The 21,344-nt window shown below is 44.6% G+C and overlaps 1 protein-coding gene across 5 annotated transcripts in view; it reads left to right on the forward strand.

The window, feature by feature from the left end:
• The window catches only part of Ap2b1 (adaptor related protein complex 2 subunit beta 1), a 107,495-nt gene extending 89,630 nt beyond the window's left edge, over positions 1 to 17,865 (forward strand). For 4 of the 5 annotated variants that reach the window (XM_021178158.2, XM_021178160.2, XM_021178157.2 and 1 more), the window contains exons 19-22: positions 2,422 to 2,506; positions 3,665 to 3,751; positions 10,637 to 10,791; positions 15,412 to 15,863. In XM_021178158.2, coding sequence (XP_021033817.1) covers positions 2,422 to 2,506; positions 3,665 to 3,751; positions 10,637 to 10,791; positions 15,412 to 15,486 — 402 coding nt within the window. In that variant the 3' untranslated portion in view covers positions 15,487 to 15,863. Of the gene's footprint in view, positions 1 to 2,421; positions 2,507 to 3,664; positions 3,752 to 10,636; positions 10,792 to 15,411 lie in introns of all 5 variants that reach the window. The other variant, XM_021178162.2, reaches the window with a different exon arrangement.
• Positions 17,866 to 21,344: the final 3,479 nt, after the last annotated feature.

Below are 21,344 nucleotides of genomic sequence, written 5' to 3' on the forward strand. Positions count from 1 at the left end.
TTTGTGCAGTAGATGGGAATTAAGACAGAGAGCTGCAACCAGTGTGCAGAGAGTGAGAGCACTCGGCCCTAAATGGGATATCTCCATCAAATCCCTCCCCTCAAGGATCAGGGGTCTATGTGGAAGAGGAGGCAGAATTGTAAGATCCTACACTACTGGATGACTAAGGATACAGTATCTTCCACACACCATAGGATTAGTGCATGTATGAACTCACAGGATGTGACATTCGTGCACAAGACTTGCACAGGTTCAAGCCGTTACGGTTCCCAGCAGTTTCGGGTAAATGGACCAGAGTTGTTCTCCTAGTCAAAAGGCTATATGCAAAAGGGGAAAGTTAGTTTTCTCCAGTGGAATGCCATTGGATCTATCAGCCACACTCCAAGGCAGGCCCATGATCAGGAGTAGTCAGTGGACATACAGCTCTGGTATTTTTGTGGGCTTTTGTTTCATTTTGCTTTGTTTTGGCTTTTTTTGGGTGGGTGGGTGAGTGGAGCTTATTGGTCTTTTGCTTATTTGTTTTGATTTTCATTTTTGTGGGGTTTTTGTTTCTTGGCTTTTGTTTTATTTTCTCCTCCCCACCCCACCCCCCGCCCCTTTCCCCAAGACAGGGTTTGTCTGTGTAGCCCCAGCTGTCCTGGAACTCACTCTGTAGACCAGGCTGCCTTGAACTCAGAAATCTGCCTGCCTCTGCCTCCCGAGTGCTTTGATTAAAAGCATGCGTCACCACTGCCCAGTTTTTATTTTTGTTTCTTATTTGTTTTGTTGTTGTGTTTGTTTTGTTTTTTGAAAGAGAAAGAACAAAGTTGGGTAGGTAGTTGGAAGGCTCTAGATATCGATACACTTTTTTTTTTTTTTGGCTCTGCTTTCTCATTTGTTTGGTTTGGCCTTTGAGACAGGGTCTACACAGCACTGGCTGGCTTGAACTCACAGCATCCCTTCTACGTCAGCACCCTGAGTGCAGGATTATAGGCATCAGTCACCTCTGCCAGTTTCTTTTACTTTTTTTTTTTTTTTTGGCTTTTCGAGACAGGGTTTCTCTGTGTAGTCGTGGCTGTCCTGAAACTCACTCTGTAGCCCAGGCTGGCCTCGAACTCAGAAATCCGCCTGCCTCTGCCTCCCGAGTGCAAGTGGGAAGGAAATAGGCACAGATGGTGATCATAGACCTTGCCCAGAGGACCCCTGCCGCAGTGCAGGGAACATGGTGAGGGCGTCACTGGGGACAGCAGTGGAGTTGGAGGAGCTCCCTCTCCTTGCACCTTGCGTGCTCAGGACTTGGCCTGTGCGTGCATTAGTGCTGTATCTGCTGTAGCCACACCATGGTAAGCCCATAGCCCAGAAGTTTGTATTATGAGAAGAAAACTCATTTATTGCCTTGAAAGCTTTTCCTTATAAACCCCCAGCTTTACCAGTGCTTAAGCCTGCAGTACGCTCGCTTTCTTTGTGGTAGGACCAGGGAAATAGGTTTATGAAACCCATCTCTTAGAAATTTGAAGCATCTATGTCCTTTAATTTTTGTGAAGAAAAAAAAAAAAACATAATCAAGATTGATTTAAAAGCAGACAAATTTGAGTTTGAATCCTGGCGTAGTCTTTATGATCTGGCTGTTCCATTTCCTTTCTTAGTTTTCTTATCTATAAAACAAGAAGGGAATGATACCTACTTTGTTAGAATAGTTATGGAAAAGAATAGAAATGTCATTGCAGAGGAGGGCTGCAGGGCCTGAATCCCATCCTCAGAACCTGTGTAGAAACTCGCGGTGTTGTGGTACATTCATCAGGAAAGTGGAGCCAGCCAGCCAGCCAGCGTCGCCTAATTGGTGAGCTCTAAACCAATGAGAGACCCTGTAGGAAGTAGACAGTGTTCTGAGTATGATACCCAAAAATTGCCCTCTGACCTCTGCATAATCATCATAGTTTCCATGTGCACACAGAAGCACTCAAGAGTTTAAAGTAATTTTTTAAAGTTGAAAAGACATCTACAGAGATTATCCTTTGCCTAGAACAGTGGTTCTCGACCTTCCTAATGCTGCGACTTTTACTATAGTTTCTGATGACCTGAACCATAAAAGTATTTTCATTGCTACATCAGAACTATTATTTTGCTACTGTTATGAATAGTAATGTAAAGCCCTGTAAAAGGGCCATCCAGCCTCCAAAGGGGTGGAGACCTACAAACTGAGGATCACTGGTCTGGAGGGTATGCCATAGTCTTCTAGAGAAAGACTTCTTACAAGTGGTCACAGTTAGATGTTGGTGAGTGGGGAGGGATGTAGTTGGCAGTCTGTGGGCTGTCGTGTGTTGATTGAGAGGCCTGCACTGGCTGACATAGGAAGTAGATTTCTAGATACACACCTGTCTCCTCTCCTCCTACCTGGCTCCTCATTGATGTCCACATTTTTCCACTTTGCTTTCCTGCCAGGTGGCTGTTAAAAACAATATTGATGTCTTCTACTTCAGCTGCCTCATCCCACTCAATGTGCTTTTTGTAGAAGATGGCAAAATGGGTAAGTGTGTCCTCCTGTCCTGCTAAATATACCTGTGGCCATCATCTCAGTGGCAGGCACAGCATAGCCCTAGAAGTACAGACCATTTTGAAATTTTAAAATGAGATTAGTATATTCTAGTGCCCCAATAAGTAGTTGATCATTGGTCATTTGCCAGTCACTATTTTTACTCTGCCACCTCAAATCTCAGCACCACTTACTTACCTGACTGACGCAGCCACCTCGCCTGTACACAAGGTGAGGGGGTTAGGGACAGCATTAATTCGGCTTTGCTATGATTATCTGTGTGGTTATAGGCAAGATGCTTAGACGATGTGTTTTAGTTTCTACATTTACAAAGTGGAAGTCATTTGTGTAATGAATTAGTGAGGTGGTGTGTACATTTAGCACTTATTCTACACTAAGTTCAGACTGAGATAAGTGTCAGTAATTTGTAGTAACCATTAGACTCCTGTCTTACCCCAAGGTAGCTATTGACTTTTCCCTTTCCTTACTTAAGAAGCCGCCAGCCAGCCAGGATGCCTTTACTCCCAGCACTCAAGGCAGAGGCAGGCAAATCTCTTGAGTTTGAGGCCAGCCTGGTCTATAGAGTGAGTTCCAGGACAGCCAGGGCTACACAGAGAAACCCTGTCTCAAAGGGAAAAAAAGAAAAAGAAAAAGAAAAAAGAAAGGTCACAAGATGTGTCCAAAATCACCCATAGGAATATAAAGAGCCAAAACTAAACTCTTTTTTTTTTCCATTTTTTTATTACGTATTTTCCTCATTTACATTTCCAATGCTATACCAAAAGTCCCCCATACCCCCCCACTCCCCTACCCACCCACTCCCCCTTTTTGGCCCTGGTGTTCCCCTGTACTGGGGCATATAAAGTTTGCAAGTCCAATGGGCCTCTCTTTCAAGTGATGGCCTATTAGGCCATAGAGTCAAGAGCTCCGGGGTACTGGTTAGTTCATATTGTTGTTAAAACTAAACTCTTAACTGCATGCTTTTTCCAGTGTGTATTCTAGTTCGATCCAGAAAGGCCTAGTAAGTATCTCCTTTGCACATCAAACTCTTGGCTCCATTCCTAGTCCACTCCTAGCATGTCAGACGAAAACTAGCAGAAGGCATCAGGAGACAGAATACTGACACATCACCCTTCTCCCCTCCCCATATAGAGCGCCAGGTCTTCCTTGCAACGTGGAAGGATATTCCCAATGAAAATGAACTCCAGTTTCAGATTAAGGAATGTCATTTAAATGCTGGTAAGTAATAACTGCATTAATTTTCATCTTAGTAAGTGAAATTAAATATTTAAAGTGTTTCTTTCCTGTGCCTACTTCTTTTCACATTTAACATGATTGTGGTGGGTCACATGTTAAATGCATTACTTTGCAAATCTCTCTAAGGCACACCCCTGTAATCTAACTACTCAGGACACTGAGGCATGAGAATTACAAATTCCAGGCCAGTTTTGCATATATATGAGCCCATCTCTTTTAAACATACACACACACAGTGGTACATGCCTTTAATTCCAGCACTTGAGTCAGAGGCAGGCAGATTTCTGTGAGTTCAAATCCAGCTTTGCTATATCTATATAGCAAGTTCCCGGCTAGCAAGCACTATACATTGAGACCTTTTCTCTCTCAATACAAAGGAAAACAAAAAACAAGAAATGGGATAGTTTGATGCAAGGCACTAAATTACTTACAGGCTACAAGAACTAATAAATTAAAAATAAAATGAGCAAATAAATAAACTGTCCCTAACTTGCACAAAAGCCTTGGTTTGCTCTCAGCATCACAAAATGTAGAAAAATATGAAACAACCATAAGCCTATGTAACCTACTGGTCCTTCAGTAGTAGAAGTAACTGTCAATCATATTAAATATCCTCAGCATCAAGTAATTGAAGTGATAACTGAGGATAGTCACCCTCCTAAGACTTGAAAGATTGTGTCATCTCTTTTATCAGCATTTGGCATTGGAGGAAATGCTATCGTTAGAATTCTGTTTATAAATAAAGCACATATCATGGTTGATTAGAGCCTAGCTGATAGATAACCTTTATTGTTACTCCCTTTTGTTGGCTTTCATATAATACTAACCTTTTTAATCCACATTAATTCCTAAACCGTTTTGTAGTTAGGAATGTGCCGATCCAGTCAGGCCTCCATCTGAAGCATTGAGGAGGCTAAATGCTTGCTTGAAGCCTCAGACATAAAAGACAGCCTGTCATGCTTTGAGGAAAGATACTTTAGACAGAGCTTGCCTATGATGAGGGTTACCTCACATCTCCTCCATCCTGGGAAAAGAGGTTTGAGGAAAGACTCTTACAGTTTCTGTTACTATTAATGAGCTATTATTCTGTTACTATTGATGATTGTCCTCATCTTGTGGATTTTAAATGGCCAGTGGTGCTCTCTGTCCCTTCCTCTGAAGTTCACTGGTCAGTTAACAGTGAACTGTATTTGGTGAGCACAGCTTTCCACAGAACAGACCATTGCTCTGGAAGTGGGAAGCCTCTGCCATAGAGTCTGTGTGCTGGTAGCTAAATCCAGTGTGTGCCCCTTGAGGGAACACACTTTGTTCAACTTTGTACCCCATTTTAACAGAGACTTGCCCTGGGCTAACCACCATCCCCTCCCTGCCAGTTGATCCAACAGTGTATACCTGAGAATACCTGTTAATTAATAAAAGGGGGAAGTTTCCCTGTAGTGATTAAAGTTAGAAAATGGCATATGGTATGCCTGTGTATTCACACACTGAAAACTCTATAAATCCCATTTATAGATTAGGAAAACCTGTCTGACTCAGTGGTGAATGAACTTACTGGCATGTAGATCACAGTGCTTGCTGTTAACACCCAGTGGAATGCCGCTGTTCCTTTCCTACAGAGAGTAGGAAATAGCCAGAGTAATTGGGGAACAGTTTTGGTTTCAGGGATCCTGTGTGAAAAGGACAAAAACGGAATTTGGTTGACCAAGGACTTTGTCTGGTTTGCCACAATACTAGAAAGAAAGGAATTCTTACTGCGCCAAAGCATGTGGTTTTCCTCCCAGGGAGGCCGTCTCCTCTGATGGAGTCTTTACAGCTGACTCAGGTTTGAAAACCGCCATGGCTTCCTGGTGGCACATATCATGGCAGTCGGGGACATGGAGCATAAGAAACAGCCACTTTGTCTTCTCTCAATGACCAAGGCTGAATCACTGCTAATTTTGCAAGACCACTTTCTTTGACTAATCCTTTCTAACTCTTCCTTGTCTCCACCCTGAGGTCTGGAGTGCCTTGGCCTTTCCATCTCCTCCCAGTCTTGAGGACTCTGCTAACAGGAGCCTTTGCAGGTTTAGTGCCTTCTGATTCAACACCCTGTGTCTCGCTGAGAGCTAAAAATACCGTCCTTTCCAGCTGATCTTCCCTAATCACAATAGCACCAACACTTAAAATAGCTCTTCTGTGCTAGCAAAGACATTTGACAGATGGAAGGAACACTCTGGGCTTCAGGAAGTCACAGCCTTAAAGGACTCACCAACATAGCAGTGAGCTTTTCTGTTTGTTCTCTGAGCTTTCTAGAGAAGGAAAAGAACTGTGCAAGTCTTAATAATCTTACCATAATAAAGATGTGTATGGTGTGGGTGTTGATGGTGCTGCTGTTTGTCATAAATACTAGAAAGGCATCAACAAGAATCCTGCTTCCCAGCAGCAGACACTTCTAAAGGTGTCTTGTGGTGGTAGTGTTTTGTTGTGTTGTGTTTTGTTTTGTTTTTATTCGGGGTTTCACTGTGTAGCCCTGGCTGTCCTATAGACCATGCTAGCCTCTAACTCACAGAAACTTATGCCTCCTGAGTGCTAGGATTAAAGGTCTGCCACCACACCTGGGCCTCTTTAATATCATACCTTTTAGCTACGTTTGGGATTATTATGAATCTTGAAGCATATCTACCACCTTAAGTGCACAAGCGGTAGATACATTTCCATCTGTATCTAAAGTGAGGTACTTGTGGCAAGCACTTTTACAAGCCTGTTATTTGTTTACTCAGAAAGCTCAGACACGCCTGGCAGTGGTGGCACACGCCTTTAATCCCAGCACTTGGGAGGCAGAGGCAGGCAGATTTCTGAGTTGGAGACCAGCCTGGTCTACAGAGTGAGTTCCAGGACAGCCAGGGCTACACAGAGAAACCCTGCCTTGAAAAACAAAAAAAAAAAAAAAAAAAAAAAAGAAAAGAAAAGAAAAAGAAAGACACACACACAAATTAAATTAAATTAATAAAATAAGAAAGCTCAGACACCTCGTTCAGATCCGTACTTGTTTGGCACTGTAGTAAATGAAAAGAGTTGTTTCTTTAGACATGGGCGCTAAGAATGAGTTAGATTTCGGTTTTATTGTGGCTTTCCTATGCTTTCTTACTCTTCAAAAATGGAAGATTCCTAACTAGCACTAACTGTCGTTCTTTACCCGGAAAGATTTTTTTCAGTCATTGTCAGCAGTATTTTTCTGAAATGCACTTTATAGATTAGCAATTTTGAACTTGCTAATGAATGTCCCAAAAGAACTCAGATACCCAGATCACAGAGCCAGGTTTGTGGGAGGAAGAAAGTGAATGAGAAGAAGTCACATCTCAAAGTGCAATCATATTTGACCATTATCCTCCCTTGGGACAGGTCTCAGTATCTTCCCCCCTGAGCTAGCATCTGAGTAGCCACTGAAGCGTCTGATATCACACATTCTCAGAATCTCTCAACTTCGAGAGACTGTCCTGTATGCCAGGAGCTCAAGGATGTAAAACAAACGAACAATGATGTTTTACTAAGAAAAATGTGTCCCAGTGTGGCTGGATGCTGCCTCACATCTGACTCTCACTAGATCTTTTCCTGCCTCAGCCTCCTGGGTGGAGGTTGTGGGTATGCATCACCAGGATTTGCCATCCCTGATTGCTACACTTAAAGTAAATATTCTTCAGCCCTTAAAATGTCAAGCTCAAACCTAACACTATAAAATGTATAAGGCTCAGGCCTTTGATATATTCAAGGCACTGGGTTCAGTGTGTTACACTGCAAAAATTACATTTAAAAAATAGGTCAGATGTGGTGATAAGTAATAATAGGCTTTAAAAAAATAAATAAAAACAAAAAACATACTTTGCTATAAAACCCTCCTTCCAGCCGGGTGTAGTGGCGCACGCCTTTAATCCCAGCACTCTGGAGGCAAAGGCAGGTGGATTTCTGAGTTCAAGGTCAGCCTGGTCTACAAAGTGAGTGCCAGGACAGCCAGGGCTACACAGAGAACCCTGTCTTGAAAAAAAAAACAAAAAAACAAACAAAAAAAAAACCCTCCTTCCATTGAACCTTCTGATAGAAATCCCAGTACATGCATTCAGCCCAAGCAGCCCTGTTCCCTCCCTATCATCTGTTACACAAACGGTGAAATCCTATGCCTGCAGACATCTGGGCCTCGATATATGGATAAAACACATGTGTGCCTTTGCAACAAGAAGACTGTTCAACAAAGGCACCTGCCCTGCATGATTTCTGCAGCTCTGGAAAATAGGCAAGCACCTTGAAAGTTAGGAAAAGCTTTTGCAACTTAAAGCAGCTCCCTGTGTGTTAAAGACAGCCCTTTCAGAAAGCCTTAGCCAGACTCCAGCTGGAAGTGTTGCTTAGCAACCCATTAACTTGCAAGAGCACTTCACTGTAGGAACCAGAGTGACAGCAAGAGCTGTCTGCCCCTCCAAGAGATGACTGACAGCAAAGAACTATCTGCCCCCGACCCCCACGAGATGGTTGCAGAGTTTATTGAGGCTCTTTCCTCCAGCAGTGTTGTATAGAGGCACTTTTTGGGTGTGGGATAAAACCACCTCTCTCTGTTTTATGAGGATTGTGTCTTGCCTGTCTATAAGTCTGTGCACCACATGCATGCCTTATGCCCTTAGAGGCCAGCAGTTCTCAACCTGTGAGTTGCAATCCCTTTGGAAGTTGAATTTCCCTTTCACAAGGATCACACATCAGGTATCCTGCATATCAGATATTTATATTATGATTCATAAGGGTAGCAAAATTAGTTATGAAGTAACAACAAAATAAATGGCCAGCTAATGCTGGCTCATGCCTTTAATCCCAGCACTCCAGAGGCAGAGGCAGGTGAATCTCTTAAATTTCATAGATGGGGCATCACTACAACACAAGGAACTGTATTAAAAGGTCACAGCATTAGAAAGATTGAGAACCACTGCCCTAGACAGTTGTGAGCTGAGAGTCGACTCCAGATCCTCTGGCAGAGCAAAAGTATTTTTCACTGCTAAACCATCTCTCTATCAAAGTTGTAACTACTTTGATATTAATGAAAAGGCAAAAAAAAATTTAAGTAATAACTAACTGTGATTAAAAATACTTAATGAATGAGACCATAGTGCTGCATCCTCAGCGCTGCCTGGTTTGGGTGTGGACTATAATAGCAGCTTTCATTCAAACAGATGCTTAACCCTGTGGCTTTAGTAGCATCTCTAGCGCCAGATCAACACAAAATTCAAATACATATTTATAGGTGCTGATGACATACATCAGGGAAAGTGAGAAAGCCAGTGATAAAACCCTGAGGTTTCGTGTGCGGAGATCTTACCACGGGGTGAAGGCCAACATGCTTCCTTTCCTAGAGACCACACCAGGATATACTTTTTTGTGAGAGTTTAGTTCTGGATTAGGCTGAGTAATGTGAGTACTCATCTGAAGCTAATTAATAAGGAGCTAACAAAGAAGCTGTGTTTATCATCATCTCTAGGCCTTTTTTTTTTTCTCCTTAAGACAGGGTTTCTCTGTGTAGCCCTGGGTGTCCTGGAACTCATTTTGTAGATCAGGCTGGCCACAAATTCAGAGATCTGCCTGCCTCTGTCTGCCCCTGCCCCTGCCCCTGCCCCTGCCCCCTGAGTACTGGGATTAAAGACACTAACACACCTGGCATATCATCTCTACTCTTCAAAGTTTGTTTCTGACACTGCAGCATCTCAGACAGAGACATGACCTTTAATTAACTCTGGAGCATCGTGTCTCTTGATGCTGTAGTCACTGGAGCACCAGCTTGTTGTTGCCCTGAGCTCGGGAGTGCAGAGGCATCACCCGAATGGCAGTTGGGATCTGAGCACACAACAGTCATTTCACATAGCTTCAGGCCTCTCTGTGTCTTCCATTAAAATAATTTGTTTCCTTGTGTGTTTGAAAGCATGGTTTCCTCTAGCATCTAAAAAATTTGTTTGCCTGCTTTAAAAAAGAAATTTAAGTATCTAGTTTAATAAATCTGACTTGAAAAGACCTGTGCAGCTCTGTCCTTTTCTAAAGCTGTGAAACTGAGGCCCATGTGGCTCACAGTGCAGTGGTAGTGACTTGGGGAGTGCACATCTGATCATCAGTGTAACTTTCCTGGATGGGGAGCAGTGTTCCAGAAATGAGCATCAACTGGAGTCTGAATGGGGACTCCCACAAATCCACCTTTGTCCCCATCAGAGTATTTGTGCCTGTCTACCATTGTGATGCTTAATATTGTCAATTTCACAGGGTCTAGAACCTAGAAGGCAAGCCTCTAGACACACCTGTGAGTGATTATCTAAATGAGGTTAGCCTCTGGGGGTCCCTGTGTGGCTCCCTTCCTTGGGTGGAGTCCTGACCTGAAGGAACAAGGGAAAACAAGTTAACACTAGAATTGTCTTGTGCTACCTGGATGCAGTGTTGAACAGCTGCCCCTCACTCCTGCTGCCATGATTTCCACCATGATGGGCTGTACCCCAGGACTGTAAGCCAAAATGACCCTTCGTTTTTTATGTCACTTTGGCCAGGGAACTTTGTTACTGCAGTGGGAAAAGTAATTAACCCGAGAACTTAGTTTGTTCTTAGTAAACCTGAGGCCTGTCTATCTATTGTAGACCCTCCTTAGGTAACTCATAAACTCCAGTGTTAGTGCACCTTCCTGTTTTCTGTCTGATACCATGATGGGCAGGCCCTTCATTTTGTCTGCCTGTATCAGAAGCATCTCTGGACATGTGAATGTGCTGGAATTGATTGGGAACTCGAGGAGATGTGAAGTTCACAAGAGGGGCAGAGATGAATGTGTGCATTGGAGACTTTAACTGAAAGTCTTAAGTCTCGGATCTCTATTTCTAGACACAGTTTCCAGCAAGTTGCAAAACAACAATGTTTACACTATTGCCAAGAGGAACGTGGAAGGGCAGGACATGCTGTACCAGTCCCTGAAGCTCACTAATGGCATTTGGATTTTGGCAGAGCTGCGGATCCAGCCAGGAAACCCCAATTATACGGTAAGGCCTTTCCCAGAATGTGTAAGATGGGTTAGAATCCAGAGGTAAGAGCCCATACATTTAAAAATTCTTTAGTGTACTCCAGAGACCTGGAGAAGTACTTCTGGCCAAGATACCAAAAAACAAGCACTCAGTAAGGGAGTCCTGTGTTGCAATCATGAAATGTCTTCCCTCCTCACTGTGGTCTTCTGACTTACAAGGCATGGTGCTGGGGACAGACCAGGGTAGACCACCTGCCTCTGACAGTTACATTGCTTCGCTGGCACACAGAGATGGCTCCTCCTTGGCATGCATTTGGTACTAGAGTAAACTGTTAAGAGGAGTGTTTCTAGCTGGCATCATGGTCACACCTGTAGTCCTAGGAAAAGAAAGGTGGATAGCTGCGGATTGGAGGCTAGCCAGAACTTCATAGTTGAGACCCTGCTTCAAAAAAGAAAGTGTTTCTGGGGCTAAGAGATGGTAAGGATGCTTGCTGTACAAACAGAAGGGCCTGGGTTCAGACCCTCAGCACCCACATCAAAGCAGGCATAACCACATATGCTGGAAGCCCAGCGTTGCACTTAGAGGAGGCAAGAGGATCACTGGAGCTTGCTGACCAGACAGCCTCACCAGGTTCAGTGAGAGACCTGTCTCAGGGGGACGTGATAGAAAGGATAGAGCAGAGTGCCCAGCACACTCCAACCAAAAGACAAAAACAAAAAACATTTCCCACCTGATTACACTGGACCTTGTTTACTTTCAGAGTTCTTGGCCTTAAGGATGTCTAGACCTATACACAACTACTACCACCAAGCCATGATTTGAACAAGTCACTAATTAATCATTCTTAACCATGGTTTCCTTAACAGGGAGAGAAGTCTCCACCCTATAGGTTTCCCCTGTAGATTGAGAAACCTCCTCCAGTATCTCCCTGAACGGAAGTAAAAGTTATTGGATGGCTTTGCACAGGAAAAAAACCACTGTTTTGCTTGGCAGTAAAGACTGGTCCCCGAGGCCCTGAGCTCTGGTGCTGATGTCAAATGTGGTCTTCCAACATGAGATGGGGAAGTACCTTATTCTCGTGTTAGGTTGTTTGAAGGCAGGGGAAGAAGATTCAATAGTGACTGGTTCTGAGGAAGGTGAAAAATCAGACTCAGAGAGCCGTTTATTCTGTGACCCCATTCCCTAGTGTTGACAGCTGTTGTTTATGCTGTCATGCATCAAAGAAGTAGTACCATCCAAACAGAAATTCTTAGTCTTCTCCCTGCTGTACGCTGGAATGCCAAGTGTATGCCTGCTGCTGAGTCCAGTCAACTTGGGCTTTCCCAGGAAGCATCTGGGAGATTTCCCTCCCTTCTATCTCTGCTACTTTTTTGTTTCTGTTTCAGGTTTCTGAAACAGGGTCTCAAAATGTAGCCCTGGCCATCCGAGAATAATTCTTTCAACCAGGCAGGTTCAAACAAAAATCCATTTGCCTCAGCCTCCCAAGTACTGAAATTAAAATGAGTTCTGGGATTGAAGGCTTGTACCACCAAGCCAGACTCATGTCTTGTCTTTTTCAGAGAGTAAGAATCGACTCTGTCATTTACCTTAAGTTCCCCAGAACAGGAAAACCCTCTGTACTCTTCCTAAAAGGAGAGGGTGTCACTAAGAAATCCAGGTCTGGTGAGATACTTCCATTTAGTTACTTTTCTAGACACCTGTGCATGTTTCTTATAAACTCACCATTCATTAGTATATACATTGTCCCATCTTTGCTAAGTTAAGGAAGCATATTAGTCCCAGGTTGTAGACCAGGGAATTGTGGTTAAAAAGATTGGAGAGGGGCCAATGGGATGGCGCAGTAGACAAAGCTACTTGCCACCAAGCCTGATAAACTGATGAAGAGAATTGGCTCCCTCCAGCTGTCCTCTAACTAGCACAAGTACCGTGACACATACCCACACAAATAAATGAAATAAATATAATTTCTTTTTTTCTTTTTTTTAAAGAATGATTAATGAGACTAGACCCTAGTGACACAGACCTGTGATCCCACCTGTGTGGGATGCTCAGGCAAGAAGATGGAAAATTTAAGGCCAGACTGGGCAACTCAGAGACTCAGTCTCAAAGGAAAAAGTAAAACTCGGGCTGGGGAGTATCACTTGATGGCAGAGCGCCTGTCAGCCGGGCCCTGCCCTAGGTCCAACCCCAAGTATCAAAAGTGTGAAAATGATTAATGATTTGTTCAAAATCATGTGGGATTGGGGGGGGGGCGTGTTAATAGGCAAATGATGTTTAAGGTTCAGATGTTATTAATGGGTCCTAATGCACATTGTCTGAGATGGACTGTTCATTCTCTTAGATATAACTAATACTTATAAAATACATTTTTTGAGAGTACTCACAAGATTTTTAATGGGACTTTTTCTTTTAACCCAGTTTTTCGTATTGCTACTATCTTACTTTCAAGACTAGAAAATAACAACTATAACTACAGACATAAATAAGACTGTACGGGAGGAGGATATAGGGGACTTTAGGATAGCATTTGAAATGTAAATGAAAAAATATCTAATAAAAAAATTAAAGTAAAAAAAAAGACTGTACATTACATACTCTCTTAGGGTAGGACAGAATGACCCGGTTTTCTTTATAGTTTGCTTTAGCTTTTTTGTTTTGTTTTTGTTGTTGTTGTTTTCTGGAGTCAGGTGTATGTTTGTTTGTTTTTGAGACAAGGTTTCACCATGTAGCCCTAGCTGGCCTAGAATTCATTATATAGTCCAGGCTGGCCTCAAACTCAGAGATTGAGCTGCTTCTGCCTCCTAGGTGCTAGAATTTAACCTAGCCCTGGCAAGCACTCATTGGTTCTCCTACAATTACATCATTTTGAGAATGTTATAGAAAATAAATCATCACATAGTTTTTTGTTCACATGTGTTCATGTGGTCTATGCATGTATGTTCATATGTATTAGTGCACATTTGTATCTTAGTCTTCTGTTACTGTGAACCATGCCACATGACCACAGCAAATCTTATAAAGAGAGAAAGACCAGGCCTGGCTTAAGTATCTGAAATCCCAAAGCCCACTCCCTGTGGCACACTTCCTCCAACAAGGTCATACCTTCTGCAACAAGGCTACACCTCCAAACATGCCACTGCCTGTGAGCCTATAGGGGCCACTTTCATTTAAGCCACCAAAGAAACCTTACCCAAAGCCTCTTTTCTGCCAAAGCATCCCCCCAGTAGCTACATCTTAGACCTAGGAAGGAAGAAGGCAAAGGGGAATAAACTCCATTTAGTGGTCACATAGGGTCAAATGAATGTGAGCAACTGCACTTTAAAGCCCTAGTGGCTTTTGTTTATTTATGCCTACAAATACATGATAAAAAGTTTCTGTAAAGGTCATGTTTATATTCAAATTAAGTGAAGCTCCACCCTTTTTATATCATCACATCAGCAAACTGTTTTCCTATGCTGGGGCTGACAGGTCCAGACAGATATAGGAGGCTTCCTTGGCAGGTCTCTAGGTAAAGTTGAAGACAAGATGGCTGAGGGTCAATGTCATCCCTTTGTAGTCCCCTGGGTAAGTGGCAAGTCCCATCCTCTAGAAGGCTCCATCTCACTAGTCACATCCACTAGTAAATCTTATACCCAATTTTTAATAATAATAATAAAAGCAACAAAAATATCAATGTCCTAGGAGTAAATTTAGTACACTAAAGTATAAATAAAAGAATAAAAAGGGTTGGACCCTGGTGTACTGGCATACACCTCTAATCCTTTATAGCTCTCAGGAGCTAGAAGCAGGCAGATCTCCATAGAGAGTTCCAGAGCAGTCAGGGCAATATAGTAAGACCCTGTCTCCAAAAGAAAAAAGAATGAAGTTTTTGTCCCTGTGGAACACTTTTTAAGCTATATCCACCTTCCATTTACCCATACGCCTTTCTGTTGTTGCTGCATTCTTGGTAGGTCTTGATGGGCAGTGTTGCTAAATGGTTGATATCAATGCTATTATCAGTGGTTATCACATAAAAATGCCCAGCTTTTTTACATGGGTACTATGGATCCAAATTGTGTGTTCATGTTTATACACCAACTACTTTACCTGCTGAACTACCTCCCCAGCTCCATGTTTTGTTTTTTATAAGATAGCGGCTCAGTCACAGCAATGTACTGTGGAGGGTAATTTTGTTACTTTTCCCACTTACAGAAGAGAAATGACAGCCATACACACATACAATGTTCTACGTATAAGATATATTTTGCATGCTTTACTGTTATTACTAGTGATATTTTGTTTAACCTTAATATAGTTAAAATTTGGGCTTATTTTTTGTCCTTTCCCGTGAGAATCTTTTTTATGTTGATGTTTAGTGTAAGCACTGGTTCCCCTAGGGTCAGAGGCTTTGTTTTTAGCATGGGTCATTATCATACTTTGTTCGGAAAGCCACACAAGCTGTAGGTAGACATACAGCACAACTTGGGACCAACCAAGTTGGAGTTCTGAAATGCATGGTTTGTATTAATGTGAGCTCTCTCTTTGGCTGCTCCAGTCATAGAGTGTCAGAATGTCAGAAACTGTCTTGATGTGAATGCTTAGATGCCTTTAGAGCCAATGCTGCCTCCATGCTAATTTCCTTTCTCCTCCTCTTCACAGCTGTCGCTGAAGTGTAGAGCCCCTGAAGTCTCTCAGTACATCTATCAGGTCTACGACAGCATTTTGAAAAACTAATAAATGGGTCCAGTCAGCCTGTAATCGGTGCAAGCCAAGAACTCTTAACTGGAAGACGTTGTACTGTTGTGTAGAGCCTGAACCCAAACCCTGCGGTACCCACCCCGGTAGTGGCCAGTCATCTTGTGCTGACATTAGCATTCACCCTGTTGGATAGGTTAGCTTCCCGAGACATCTCCTTCCACCATTCCCCACTTCTGCCACCTGCTGCTCTTCTCTGTCCTTAGTTGTGAGCTTCTCCATGCTGTGCCAATGGCTAGCCTTTTCTACACCCTCTTTTGAGTGTAGTTTGATATTTTGTAATCAAAAGCTCATTTCACAAGCAGAAAAAGGCGACAAATTAATTAAAGCAAGGAAAAGTGTCACTGAAACATAAACTGCACCTTATTGTTTTATATTTTTGTACAGATGAGAAGTTGAGGTAGAACACTTGAGTAGAAAGGGCGACTGACCCTCATCAAACACAATCTTAGTGGAGATCCACTGATGGCCCTGGCCCCTGCCGGGGCGGGGCGGGAGGCAGCCCTGCTCCTGGCCTTTTGCATTGTCATTCCGCCCCTCTGTCCAGGTCTTTCCTTGGCTAAGCCTTCGAGCTCCCTTATGCCCATGCTATCTGGTTTGAGGATTCCATATATGGCAGTGGTGGTCTTCATTGATGGTTGCGAGTGCAGGGACACTGGACATGTGGGCTCAGCGCTGAGAGATGGCAGAGCTGTGCTCCTGCCCACAGTGCTAGCCCAGGAATCCTGGGGAGGCTGAGTAGACATGAGTAAGAACAGGGCGCTGCCTCCCCGCTCCCCACCCCACCCCTCCACCTCCTTCCCTGTGCTTTTCAGGGCTCATTCAAAGTTAAAACAGAGTCTCAGAATTAAAACAGACTTTAATGACTTATCCAACCCTGTTTTTCTAAAAAGAAAGGTAACAGGCAAAAAGTGTGTTGCCTAGGCCTTTTGGCTCTTGAGTAGCAGAGCTGAGAGTGGCTCCCTGATGCTCCCTCCGTCAGCTTCCCTATGTGGCTGGCTCGTTATTATTTTCCTCAAAGCCTTCTGTCTTTCCTGTGCCTGCCTGTGACTCTTTGCACACTCCATACTGAGTTTGGTGCTCCACCCATTCACTGGGGTCAGGTGGCAGTTGACATCTCGATTATAAGTATGCATCCAGGTAACAAGAGTGAAAGCAGAGCTGACATTTGCCAGGCTTTCCTGGAGCAGGCCAGTGAGTGTAGATGTGTGTAAAGATGTCGCCAGTTCTCACTGTCCGTCAGCTCACTGAGCTGCCCTTCATCCATGGTCCTTGAGCTCCAGAGCAGAGGGAGATCCTTTCAGCAGGCCCCTCTCACGAAGGCTGGGGATGTGAACACATTGGTGTGAGTCATCAGAAACCCCGTACTCATGGCCCTGCTCAGGGCTGCTGTTCACTCTGCTTGAGAGGTGGCACTTGTTGCACAGCCTGGCACCTGGTATCCAGGGTCCATTTAGAGTCCTCTGCTCAGGCCAGAAGCATGCCGGGGTCCAACGACCTCATGCAGGACTCAGACCTGACCCACTGGATCCCGAGGAGAGACTGAAAAAATGAGAGTAGAAACCAGCAACATTTACGAGTGTGTCTGGAGTAATCCTGTTTCCTCCCAGCTGCAAAGCTTCTCTCAAGTCCCTTAATCCTTGAGAATCTTAAGAGGCCTGCTGGCCGGTGAAAAAGAAATACACCCTCCCTCCGTCACCATGGGGGTGTAGGAAACCCTGTGGGCTTGTGTGGGAGGCAGATAGGTGGTGGTTTGCTGGGTGGAAAAACAAGTTGACCAAGTTTCCTTGTCGACGCTGATTCCTGGAGTCAGTTGGTTATGAGTAGGATAAGGGATTCCCACTACAAATGCAGTGTTCCCATCTCAAAGCAAACTGTAGTTCCCAAAAGATGTGTCAGGGCAAGCAGAAAGGAAAGTTTATGCCAGAATGTGGCCATCCCAGAAACTGAGGCCTCTCTCAGCCTCACCAGTGACAGAGAACAGCTGTGGTTCTCTGCTGGCCTCAGCTGTCTGACTCCCCGGGGAGAGTTAGGAAGATGCAAGGACCTCTCCTCAAGAGACTCTGTTGCCTGCCCCCGAAGCTTCCGGTCAGGCTCATGCAGAGCTTGACCAGATTGGGAGAACTGGGCTCAGTTTAACCTGTACCCGCTCTCCTTATGCATCTGTCGAAAGCTGAAGTACAGAGGGCAGGGAAGCAAACACACCAGAGCTCTTTCTGGTCAGATTCCCCAGGTGTTTGTCCCCAGCCAAGCCTGGTCCGTATTGTGAAGCTTGGGATGCTGGAGCCAATGCTGTCCCAAGAAGGCTTACTTTGCTGTTCTTGCTGGGATCTGTTGTTGGGGAGGGTGGGGTTTGGGGAGCCTTTACCTTGTGTACTCATCAATAAACTCATTTACACAAAATAAAGTTTGTGGTATGGACTTTGTTCCCAGGACAATACATAGCTGACTAGAGAAAGGACCTTAGTAACCATTCTTATTCTTTTTTTTTTTTTTTTTTTTTGTAAATGGCCCTAGCCCTCCCAAGGGGTTCAGCCAGTTGAAATTAGAATTCAGAAAAAAGTATTTATATCAGGAAGCCACCTGTTGTTCAGGTCTCAAGTCCCATAACTTCAGGAAGGTATGCATGGGGAGAGTCACTCTGGGCAGTTCCCAGGACACTAGGTAGAATGGCAGTGCCCTTCAGGTCCCCTGGGGTTGTCAGTATCTGCCAGCACAACCAAGGACAGAGCATAGCTAAGCTGCTACTCAGTACCTGTGCAAAAGCCTTTTGAACCCAGGGCCTGCATGTTCCCAAGCAAACAGGATAGCCACTGCCTTAAAGCAAGCATCCCAAGGAGTCTATAACTACTTGTATTGCTTGGGGCACCTGTGTGGTTTGCTCAATAACAGGATTGGTGTCTCCCACAGCCTGCACCTAGGGGAAGAGCATAGAGGAACATCAAGCCCTTGGGCAAGTCCTTGCACATCTCAAGTATAGAGAAGAGTTTGGGGTCTACAGCACTTGGGCTGTAGTTGATGCTTCTGGTGTCTAGACTCTGAATGAACTGCCCTAGGCAACTCTCGGCTCTCTGCTGGGATTCCAAGCTGTAGTGGAAACCTTGGAAAAGAAAGGAGTCAGGCACCTGAAGAGCATTCTTGAAGTCTGTCTGTGAGACGGTCAAACATGGAGCCAGCTCAGGTGCACAAGTCACATGGAGAGCTTTCAAAAAGGACTCTGTCATGTTTAATGAGTGAGTCACAGGGAGGGAGAGATGGCTCAGTGGTAAAGGCACCTAGATATCTGATTTACATCTTCAGAACCCAAATGTATGCTGATAATGGGAGGAGAGAACCAACTCCCAAAAGGTGCCCTCTGACCTATACAACACACACACACCATGGCATTCCTGGGTCCCCCGAGGTTAATATTGAGCAGTTAGGCCTCACTGGCAAGGAGAGGTTTGTGCCTGTTCATCTGCACTCATCCAGAGTAATGCTGTGCGTTGTTACGGTAGAATGGTAAAGCACTCAGTGCCACGACACTTGCTTGTCTTGTTCCCCTGCCCATCTGAATTCAGCAGCCCCTGCTTTTCAGGGGAGATGAGGCACCACATCCAACTACAATGCCAGTTTCCTCTTCACTCCATAAAAGGTTCTCCCTCCTACTCACTACATCGACCTTTGCTAAGTCCTGAGGTAGCCATATGCTCTGAGCAGCTGACCCCTCACACGCCCCCCAGACTTAAACCTGAGATTACATTGTTTTCTAACCCTAGAATGGGTATGTTGTTTTTCAGCACTCTCTAGTCTGGGCCTTCCTCCCGCTGCATGCCTTAGTACTTCCGGTCTTGCTTGGACCCAGATTTTTCCCTGCCACCCTCAGCTTTAAGAAGCAAGAGCCTGTTTATTTTAATAGCTGGTATGGCACTTGGGAAAGATCACACCTCCCCCGTTGTTACCCATTTCTCTCTTCTGAACACTAATCCTAGAATCCCAGCCAGCCCCCAGACATGGTATTAGCAGCAAGGATGTTTCTTGAAAAGTTTCAAGTTGGCTTTGAACTTGCCTTCTCAGTTCTCATTTAGCTTTTGCTCTGCTGTTCTTGATGCTGCCAGCAAGGGAAAGCCTCAATTGGGGGTTGGGGAGGGGGCGGGGAGACCTAGATTCTTAGTTGGAGAAGTAGCTCTGGAGAGCTGTTGTTTCTGTGAGCATTGTTTGGGAACAAGACTGCCATCTCTAGGATCAGATCCTCCAGGCAGAACCCCAACACCTGAATTAAGAAAGTGTGACTCCCATCCCCCACTGTTAGTAGGTATAGCGGTATAGCATATGGGAGGGTGAAGGCTCAGTATCAGCTGGCTGTCCTTCCACTCACAACCTACACACAGCCAGCCTCTGATATCCCTGTGAGGGCCCTCAGTTCTGATAGGACAGGGATGGGCCTGGCCCTTGTCTCATTCCAGGCCCTGGCTCCAGGTGTTACAGAGGGGCACACACAATTGCCCTCCCAGAACCTGAATTTGTGAACCTGCATCTCAGCCACTAGGTATCCTTAGCTGAACCACAGCCAGAAGAGGCTCAAGGCTAGACAGATCAAAGGACCAAACCCTTTGAACTTTCCCAGCAAGGTTATTTCTAGTGACAGAGGAGAATGAACAGGCCCAAATCAGCTCTCAGCAAAGCAAAATGAGTTAACTTCGGGCAAATGTACCATTTTATAAAGTACTACTTTATAGCAATGCTTTACATGACATACCACTGAAGGCTAGTATGAGGTTTCATAATCTGTAGGGGAGAGCCTTGCTAGGTTTCTTATTTCTAGTCCCCCTCAAGCTGAAATGGACCTATGTCCTGAGGGAAGAACAGTATCCTCAGGCAAGATGAGGATGAAAGTTTTTTGAACGCAGTAGGAAAGAGTGTCCTGGATGATTTAATCAAGCTAAGAGGGTGTCAGTGGCTCCTCTGGAATCCCTTGGGTCCAGTCATATCTGATTCCCACCCAGCCCCAAAGTAGTCCTCTGAGAGAGGGCCCCTGACCTTCCCAGTCCTAATCTTGTTCCAGCATTTGCTCTGGTCCTTCTCAAATCCACATCTCAACTCTTGGCCCCACCTAGAATAAATGGAAATGCTTTCCCACAGTGCTGTTCATCCTGAGAGAGATGACCACACACTGGAGCTCCATGCCAAGTACTGTGAAGACGTCACACACCGAGGCTCATTTAAGTCCTGCCTGCACCAGTGATGCAAAGGACTAGAATCTATTTCAACAGGCACAGGTCTTGCCTCAATCACATAGTACCGGGCAGGACTGGAGTCAAATATGGGCTGTCTGGCCCGGAAGCACAGTCGTATGACCACCATGCTTTCTGCACAGCAGAGATGGGGACAAGAGTTGGAAAAATGCCCAAAACGCAGAGCCCAAAGGGAAAAGGGAAGTGGGTTCTGTGAAATAGCTGGAACCCATGGTAATAGTTTGGAGGATTCAGTTCCATGCGGAAAACCCTTGGTGGATGGATACCGGGCTTGTTTCTCCCCACCACTCTAAAGGCATTGAATGCCCAGCTGTGGTGCACTGTTTCAGGGGCCCTTGTCCATCCAGTACAGGACTGAGGACACTCCTGGCAGTTTGGGTCTCTGAGAGCGAATCATCCTTGTCAACGTCACCCGAGTTGAAGCCATCTTGGAAACACATCTTTGGGCGTGTCATTGTGTTTCCAGGGAAGTTTAACTGAAGGGGTATTCCACCTGCATCTCAGGCAGCACCATCCCACGGACGGATGGACTAAAAAGGCAAAAGGGGAAACTGAAATTTGAGCTTAACGCTAGCGTGCATCTCTGCTTCCAGGCTGCACGCA

Source organism: Mus caroli, chromosome 11, assembly GCF_900094665.2.
Source record: "Mus caroli chromosome 11, CAROLI_EIJ_v1.1, whole genome shotgun sequence".
NCBI lineage: Eukaryota > Metazoa > Chordata > Mammalia > Rodentia > Muridae > Mus > Mus caroli.